The 9585-nt window shown below is 48.5% G+C and overlaps 1 protein-coding gene across 1 annotated transcript in view; it reads left to right on the top strand.

The window, feature by feature from the left end:
- The first annotated feature begins 2784 nt into the window (after positions 1–2784).
- The window catches only part of VPS53 (VPS53 subunit of GARP complex), a 139494-nt gene continuing 132693 nt past the window's right edge, over positions 2785–9585 (top strand). The window contains exons 1-2 of the mRNA XM_013005825.3: positions 2785–2799; positions 3025–3105. Coding sequence (XP_012861279.3) covers positions 2785–2799; positions 3025–3105 — 96 coding nt within the window. The remainder of the gene's footprint in view (positions 2800–3024; positions 3106–9585) is intronic.

The raw sequence follows: 9585 nt of genomic DNA, 5'->3' as shown, positions 1-9585 counted from the left end.
ACTGACAGGTGGGCGGTTCAAACTCCCAGCCACTCTGCATAAGATGAGCCGTTCTGTTTTCATAATGATCAGTGATGACCAGCCTTGGGACCCCTCTGGAGTCATTCTACTCTGCCCTCCATAGGATCTTTCTGAGGTGGCACTGAGGCGATGGCAGTGGGTTTGGTACAGGGGATCGAAAGAAAGGAGCCCTGTGGACCCGGTGGCTAAGGATTAGACGATTGACTCACCCCTCTTGGGTTCGCCCACGCCAGCCACTCTGTACAGCTCTGTCTGCTTCTGCAAAGATTTCAGCCTAGGACGCCCCATGGGGCCGTTCTCCTCTCCCGCGCAGGACTGTTGGGTCTTGAAATTGACACTGGGGCCATAGGTTTGGCGTTTTGGTTTGGATGATAGGATATTGGTCCTGAAAGGGGGAGCAACTCTGCTTCCAAGGAATTGACTTGGAGATAATGATTTAAGAAAAGGGAGGATGTGCCTTCTTGAATGACTCCTGGGAAGTTTTGGAAAACATTACTGCGAATAATAATAAACTCAGCCCTCACAGCCATCAGGTTGGTTCTGACCCCTAGTGACCTGGAGGCAGGGAAGACTTTTCAAGGCTGTAAGTCTTGTGGAAGCAGACGGCTCCGTGTTTCTCTTTGGAGCAACTGGTGGGTTGGAATCCCTGACCTCTCAGTTAGCAGCCTGACCTACCACTCTGGTCACTTCCTAATTATAAAACTCAAAAACTCACTGTCAATGCTGACTCAGAGTGACCCCCCTGTGGGTTTCTGAGACTGTAACTATTTCCGGGAGTAGAAAGCCCAGTCTTACTCCCTCAGAGTAGATGGTAGTTTTGAACTGCTGACCATGAGGATCACAGCCCAACTCATAATCACTATTTCACCATGGAAATAGCCAACATTTATTTTGGATTAATACTTATGGATCTGCCACGGACACTAAATAAATTTATTTGGGTTGTTTTGTAATTTGCATTTTGGGTGTTTATTTATAAATGTTTAGATGTGTGCGTTTCCCGGTGGGACCTGGGAGGCACAAACAATTCACACTCAAATGCTCACCTACAGCTTCATGGTTTGAACCAAGCCAGGGAGTAAGTACCACAGAAGAAAGGCCTGGCTGTCTGCTTCTGTTGTGATTAGAGCCAGGAACCCCCTCCGGAGAAGTTCTCCTCTGTAACACATGAGGGCATCAGGGCTCAGAGTTGGCTTAACAAGAGTGGGTTTGCTACTTCTCGAGATGGTTGGATTACTCAGACAGAGCACATTTGGTATGTCCTGAGGATGCCAGCCCATTGGACAGTTTCTGGACTCAGGCCATACTCTCCCTCATCCACCTTCCTCTGCTACAAAAAGACATGATTTAGTCACACTTTGGACCTTGTTGGACAAATAATGCCTTCAGTTACTGCTTGGCTGCAAAAGATCTCAAAAGAACACATTTGTGGTATATCTTAAGAAGCAGCCCGAGTTCTGGTGTGGGTTTATTGAGTACCCAGCTATCTTATTGGCAAGGTAACATTCAGAATGCTTTCTTACTTTAGCAATCTAAGACTGACTGGCATTCTGTAGACAACCACCGTGTCATGGCATGCATGTAAAGGTAGCCAAGGAGCCCTGGTGGCGGGTCTAGTGGGACTCGTGTTGGACTGCTAACTCATGGTCAGCAGTTCAGACCCACCAGCCGCTTCGTGGGAGAAAGATGAGGCTTTCTGCTGCCTTAAAGCCTCGGAATCACAAAAGGGTAGTCCCACTCTGTCCCATAGAGTCGTGATGAGTTAAAATTGACTTGAGAGCAGTGTGTTTTGAAAGGTAGGCAACACAAGTACTAAGAAAGGTTTCCTCTATTATGATCACATTTCACTCAGATTAGGTTCCAGTTATCGCATAAGATGAAAACCAATGTAAACAGAATACTTTTGAAATTTCTTAAATTGCCCGGGTAGTGCTGTTCATTTTCTCTTGTATTAGAATCAATCTCGCCCTCCCCTCCCCAATTACGGATGAAGTAACTGGCTTGTGTTAAGTCCTTATCTGGAAACATAGTGAAATCTAGGTTAGCCCCCGAGAGAGTCATGCTGAAATGGAGACCAACTTGAGGAAATAGTTTACTTCTCCTGAATGGCACTCCCCGTGGAGTGTACACTCAACAGCAAATGACCAGCACTGCCTTTGGTGGAGCATATATCTGAGGCTGTGTAAGTGCCATGTGCATGTCATGTATTTTCAGCGTGGACGCATCTTACAGACACAGAAATGCTAAGCATTTAAAACAGAGAACGCCTTCACTTTTTAGTCCCCTCCGTAGCTCTCGAAGACACCACGGGAGCCCTGAGCTCTTAGAGATTGCTTTTGTCCTCTCTTAGAAGCCTTTGTGATTCTTTGATGTGGTTACTTCTGTAGACAGTGTCTGAAGGGAAGCTCTTGCTTACCAGAGATGTAGTGATCTTGAATCTCAGCACCCAGGAGATCATCTGACTGCTTTGTACAATCTTTTACACCAAGAATCATGCTTGCTCTTCCAGTTGCCTCGGGTGAGGGGCTGTAGCTGTGTTTCTCAGAAGACGGCCGTCTTTCTTCTGTTCAGGGAATGGGCAGTTCCTGAACGCCAGCTCTGCATTTTGTGACAGCTGCCTGAAGCATAAAAATGGCTTGAGTGCCTAGTGCCTTCTGTGGAGAAACCGGTGCAGACCCAGTCAGCCAGGCCTCCTCCATGCAGCCTTGTCACCAGCCAGTTCCACCTATCAGTGCAGTCTGCTGATGTTGCCTTGTCCCGAAGATGTCCGTGGTGCCCGTGGGATGCCTCACAGTTGTACCGCGGTGTTAAAAGTAGAAATGCTATTGAAGGTTAAGGATTACTTTCACGGAGATTTTGATGAGCATCTGTAGTGCGTGACACGTTCGAAGCTGGAAAAGATGAGGTTTGTTTTTCCTTCTTCCCTGTACAAATGCAGAAGAGACAAAGCAAAATCAAAGGCAGAAGAACGACAGTTATTTTTAATCCCCTACTTCTTCACAGGTGTTTCCAAGCCAGGACCCTCTAGATCACGCAGACTTCAATGCTGTGGAATACATCAACACCTTGTTCCCGACAGAGCAGGTGAGCAGAGTCTTTCCCACCTCATTTCTGGGGCTTCTGATGCCTCCTGAGCCTTGCGAGTGGCCTGTCCAGCAACCGTCTCTAGGGGATGTTGATAACCAACTGAGCTAAATACAAATCAAACGCACCTAAACTGGAGGGTTAAATTACTGGGATGGTGTGGGATTCTTTGCCTGCCCCCTGCCCCTCAACCATTTTCTGTGGTGCATTAGGAACTGGGAAGATTTTCAAAGCACAAGAAGGAAAAGTATAATAGGGTGGGCAGGGTAAGTCTTGAGTCATAAAGTCACTTTCACCTCTCGCTCAGGATGCGAATTTTCAGATATTTGTTTTGTTAGGTGATTTGTTTATGCAGGTTAAAAAAATTTTGATTTTTGAGTGTTTTGAATGAGAAGTAGACCCGAATCAGAAGCAGCACAGTTGGGAGAAGGTCACTAGAATTCAGCTCGGTCTTCTGTGTATTCATTATGTATTCATCCGGCACATATCCACTCACATGTGTTGTCGGTCCCCGGGTCCCCCAGATGAATACAAAGATGTGAACATGACCGACCGAGTTGGGGACACTGCTGAAGGCCCTGAGAGAGTCCTGGAACAGCACAGTGGAGAACGAAAGGACACGTCTTCAGAGGAAAAGCAAGGTCTCAGGGCGCAGGGAGCACTTCTGCCAAGTCTGGAAGGATCCATACATTTAGTCACTGCTCAGCCCTCCTTGGCTGCATGTCCACTCAGGCTGGGCACTGGAAGCTGGGGAGACAGTGGTAACCCTGATAGCTCCTGCTCTCATGGAGACTCCCGGGAGGAGGAAGACTAGCCCACAAAGATAGGTCTGATAGTGCTGTGACAAAGGCAGGTGCTGTTAGAGGCTCCCTGGCTGGGTGGTCAGGGACCAGCTCTCGGGGGCTGAAGCTGACCCCTGCTGGATAAGAAGGAGCTGGCCTGGTAGTAAGCCAGGGGAAGACTGTCCCAGGCAGAGGGCACTGCCAGGTAGGGACGGCAAAGGAAAGCAGCAGGAGAGCTCAGAGATGGGAAGCACCCTGGAAGCACCACAGGAGGTGAAGGCTCAGGAGAGAGGCGGGCAAGGCTCTTAAAGGGACTGTGCCCTCAGGGCTGGGGGTTTCCATCTTGCTCTTAGTGGCTTGGGCCTCTCAGTGCTGTGTAGGACACATTTTTACTGGGTGACTTTTTAAGGCCCCGTACAAAATTTTATGCCTATATTTCAGTACCCTTCTTTAAAAACCAGAATTAAGCGTTAGTGATCTCTGCCATAAAGAGAAAGAACAAGACACCAAGCTCACCACCATCAAGTCCATTCTGACCCGCAGCGACCCTCCAGGGCAGCGGTTCTCAACCTGTGGGTCACGACCCCTTTGGGGGTCGAATGACCCTTCCACATGGGTCTCCCGATTCCTAACAGTAGCAAAATGACAGTGATGAAGTAGCAACGAAAATAATTTTATGGCTGGGGGGTCCCCCAGCATGGTGAGCTGTATGAAAGGCTCACGGCATGAGGAAGGTTGAGAACCGCCGCTCTAGGACAAAGCAGAACTGCCCCCATGGGTTTCCGAGACTAAATCCTTCTGAGACTAGAAAGCCTCGTCTTTCTCCACAGAGCAGCCTGTGGTTGGTTGTTTCCAACGCGAAAGAGCACGAGGAAGCAACACTCTAAGATGCGCCCTCTGACCCTAAACCCAAGCCAAACACTCAATGCCACAGAGTAAAATGCCACAGAGTCTACTCTGACTTCTGGCGACCCTCTCGGACAGGACAGAACTGCCCTGTGAATTTCAGAGACTGCGACTCTTTTCAGGAGTAGAAAGCTTCATCTTTCTTCCTTGGAGTGCCTGGTGGTTTCGAACTATTGATCTTGTGGATCCTAGCCCAATTAGAAACCACTACGCCACCAGGGCCCCTTAGTTTTTGGTTGGTATTCTTGAAAGTAAGCAGAGCACAACACACATGAAGTCACCGCCTTCTACATGGGATCTGATGGCAGTCTTCAAGCCGCGCACTCATCGCACCCTCCTCCTCCGAGCTGTGCCTCCCTCGGCTCCTGTCGATCCTCTCAGGCTGCTGCTGTCCCTTTGGTCGCTTAGAGAGTTCAGGAGAAAATGGAAGTGAAAAAATAAAGTCATTTTCCCCACTAATTTTTCCAGGCGCCCTCATATTGTTTGACTTAAAGGGCCACAGGGACTATCTTTGGGTTAAGGCGTAATGACTGCCTCAAGGCTCCATCCAGGCTCCAGAAAGATCAAAAGTCTATGAGAATTTGGAATTCGGTTCTGCATTTTCTCCCCCTTTTGATCAGGATTCTGCTAAAGAACCTTTCATTAAAATGTATCCAGCCAGGCAGTACCCATTTCTTCGATCTCAAAACCAGTCAGGCGGTATTTCACAGAGGCACAGTGAAGAACCTGAGACAGCTTTTGCAGCCATAATCTTTGGCATTTCTCCCAAATGGCTATATACCAAAACCGGACCAAACTCACTGCTGTCGATTCAGTGTCAACTCACAGCAACTCTATAGGACAGGGTCACAGGGCCCCTGTGACTTTCCGAGACGGTAGCTTTTGGAAGGAGTAGAAAGCCCAGTCTTTTTCCCATGGAGCAGCTGGTGGTTTTGAAGTACTGACCTCGTAATTAGCAGCCCAACTTGAAAATGACTATATAAGACTATGCAAATTCAAGGTATATGTAGTTTACCAAAGGGACTGGACAGTGCTAATAATGTCAATAGGAGACATAACACCCATGGGAGTAGGCCCATGCAAATAAGTTATATGGCACCCTGACGGGAACTAGCCAGTTTTGCCATCACACGGTTTAAAATGAGGCCAATCAGAAGCAGAAAGGGGGACTCTCACCATCCCGGAAGAAAGCCTGGGGGCAGCGCAGCCTGGCCCATTGAGACATGAAACTAAGTACCTTTGAGCAGGAGACTTGCTGCCAAGTGGGTTGCCTCCAGGCACTTAATCAAGGGAGCCAAAGTTGTGTGCCCTCAGGTCAAGCCTTACTGGCAGAGGAGGCACTTAACTGGCAGAGCGATACTTGCTCAAGTAGGCCAGAGACCAAGGGGCTAAGGGACCATGGAGCTGAGAGGTTGCGAGTAAAAGAGCTTCAGGACACTTGCCCAAGCAGACCACAAGCCTGTGGGCCTGGGGTGCCACGGTCACAGATGGGGGAGGCTGTCCTGACCACAGAACTATATCCTGAGAGTTCCTGATCCTGAATTGTAACCGGTTTTTTCCCTAATAAACTCCACAATCATGAGCATGCTCTGTGATTGTGTGTGGCTATTGCAACAGATTACTGAACCCAGCGTGGAAGTAGAAAATGCTGGGCAGAGACCGCTGGTGTCAGAACAAGTCAGGAAGGACTGTGTTAGGCAGGCCCATGTCTCTTTTGCTCAATCCTCTGAATTTCTCACCGGGTCAAACATAAAGTAAGTGTCTTTTGACAAACAGATGAAACACTGACTTGTAGATTCTCCTGTCCTTCCCCTCCATCCCTTCAGACACCAGACTGCGACATCTCTCTCCGATACATCTCTCCATTCCTCTCGCCATTCCACCAGCACTCGTTCCCGCCCTGGGCTTCTAGTCTGCAGTTTTCCCTCCCCTACTTCAGCCTCCAACTTGCTGCCTGTTCACAATGTCTGTAATGTCTGTCTCATCAAGCCACTCCCCTATCCGAAGCCCTGCCACTGATTAAAGCCCCCTGATCACAGTAGCAGGTGTGCACAGCCTCCACAGGGTTGCAATACAATCCATTAGTGTACAGAAAAAAAGAACCTCTATTTCTAGTCTTCCTTTATATGGCAATTATTACCAAAGCCTACATTTTGGTTTTTTTTTTTAAAGAAGGATACTAAAATATAGGCATAATATTTTGTACGGGGGCCTTAAAAAGTCACCCAGTAAAAATGTGTCCTACACAGCACTGAGAGGCCCAAGCCACTAAGAGCAAGATGGAAACCCCCAGCCCTGAGGGCACAGTCCCTTTAAGAGCCTTGCCCGCCTCTCTCCTGAGCCTTCACCTCCTGTGGTGCTTCCAGGGTGCTTCCTGTCTCTGAGCTCTCCTGCTGCTTTCCTTTGCCGTCCCTACCTGGCAGTGCCCTCTGCCTGGGACAGTCTTCCCCTGGCTTGCCACCAGGCCAGCTCCTTCTTATCCAGTAGGGGTCAGCTTCAGCCCCTGAGAGCTGGTCCCTGACCACCCAGCCAGGCAGCCTCTAACAGCACCTGCCTTTGTCACAGCACTATCAGACCTGTCTTTGTGGGCTGGGCTTCCTCCTCCCTGGAGAGCAGGAGCTGTCAGGGTTACCATTGTCTCCCCAGCTTCCAGTGCCCAGCCTGAGTGGACATGCAGCCAAGGAGGGCTGAGCAGTGACTAAATGTATGGATCCTTCCAGACTTGGCAGAAGTGCTCCCTGCGCCCTGAGACCTTGCTTTTCCTCTGAAGATGTGTCCTTTTGTTCTCCACTGTGCTGTTCCAGGACTCTCTCAGGGCCTTCAGCAGTGTTCCCAACGCGGTCGGTCATGTTCACATCTTTGTATTCATCTGGGGGACCCAGGGACTGACAGCACACGCGAGTGGATGTGTGCCGGATGAATACATAATGAATACACAGAAGACCGAGCTGAATTCTAGTGACCTTCTCCAATTCTGCTGCCCTGATTTGGGTCTACTTCTCACCCCAAAGACTCAAAATACTAATAGCGATGCTCTGCTGGGAGCTTGGGGTGATTCGACTCAGTTCGTAATTGACAAGGATTACAATTAGGATCAGGAATACTTTCCAATAATCAAACACCTTAAATGGATAAGATTAAAACCGTGCAACCACATTACAGCCAGATTAGATGACTGATATTCAAAGAGAGCATCAGCCATCCTAGCCTAGCCAATCTGGATTTTTCCCCCCTAATCTCCACGAGAGATCCTCAGCTCCAGTGGGAATGAACTGTGGAAGTGAGGTGCCGAATGGATAGGAAGGAGTGTTGGGATGAAGGAGAAGTCGGCTGAGGACCCTGTAGTTAGATGGAGTATGGCAGAGAAGACTGGGCAAACTCTGGAGTCAGATTCCAGTTGTGCAGCATGTTTTCTCTGGGACCTGACACCTCTTTCTGTCAAGTTGATGCCAACTCCGGGTGAGCCCTTGTGCAGAACTGAGCTCCATAGGCGTCTCTTGGCTGTCGTCTTTGTGGGAAGGAACCCTGGTGGCACAGTGGTGAAGCATTTGGTGGCTAGCTACAAGGTTGGCAGTCCTACAGTGACTGTAGCAGAAAGACCTGCCAGTCTGCTGCCATTGAATAGAGATCACAGCCAAGCAAACCTGATGGGGCAGTTCTACGCTTTCACCTGGGCTCGCTATGAGTTGCGATCAACAACACCCAACAATGACAACGACAACAAATCTTTATAGAGGCACATTGCTAGGGCTTTCTTCCGTAATCCCACTGGGTGGCTTCAAACCAACCCCTTGAGGTTAATAGCCAGTATAAGTCCAGTATAGACTCCAAACCAGACTCACTGCCATCGAGTCAATGCCGGCTCATGGTGACCCAATGGGACAAGGTATCTATCCCTGTGGGCTTCTGTCTTTCTCCTCTGTGTAAGTGTGTAGATGTGCTTTAATACAGCGACTATCCCTGGGAAGCACCAGAGACACTGACTTAGCACCATTCCTTCCGAAGAGGAGACAGGCAGGGTAGATTGATAAGAAGAAGCCTTAGATTTCACTGTATCCCTTCTTAACAGTTCGAAAATTTCATCGTGTACATGTTCTATGAATTTTAAATACATTTAAGTATATTACGTCATTTCATCGAGTTCTTCATTTTCAGAAGAGGTATAAGCATAATAACAGAATTCACGGGTAACTCGTTACCTGGATTCTCCAAGTGTTAACGGTTTTAATCGATTTAAAAAAGACACTGAAAAAATGGAAGGGGGAAAAATACACGTTGCAGTGGAAATAGGCCAGGTGGGAGCTATCATGCCCATTTTGCTGACGAGAAATAGAGACTGCGGGCAAGCCACTTGCTCTCTGTACAGATGGTCATGGCAGCAGTGGGCTAAAGCCAGGCCTGCACCCACTTGGCAGTTGCGCACGTGGTGGGGGTTAGATCCAGGCTAGTTATGAGGTGAAAACAGTAGATTCTCTCTTCTGAGAGTTCTCTTTTAAGTCTGTTCTTAGATCTCTGAGTGACATTGGCATGGCAGAACAGATTTGAAGGGTGTAGGCTATGACATCTCAACACTCGTGACCTGTTTTTCTTGCCAGACCGGTTGAGGTGGCTGGCAGCATTTTACAAAGACAGTTCCGGCATCAGCCCCTGTTCCTTCTGGTGGGAGCCAGGACAAGAGGACTTAGGAAAGTCTTTTGGAAGCTAATATGAAAATGTTATAAAGTTTCACCTTGCTTCTCCATTAGGGGGCGCCATTTCCTCACATTTGGTCTATTTGTTTAACCTCTCTCTC

The sequence above is a fragment of the Echinops telfairi genome, unplaced genomic scaffold (genome assembly GCF_000313985.2).
Source record: "Echinops telfairi isolate 266 unplaced genomic scaffold, ASM31398v2 ScPeMD7_7458;HRSCAF=8496, whole genome shotgun sequence".
NCBI classification, from domain to species: Eukaryota; Metazoa; Chordata; class Mammalia; order Afrosoricida; family Tenrecidae; genus Echinops; species Echinops telfairi.
The sequence above is the reverse complement of the archived record's forward strand: the minus strand, read 5'-3'. Positions and strand labels throughout refer to the sequence as shown.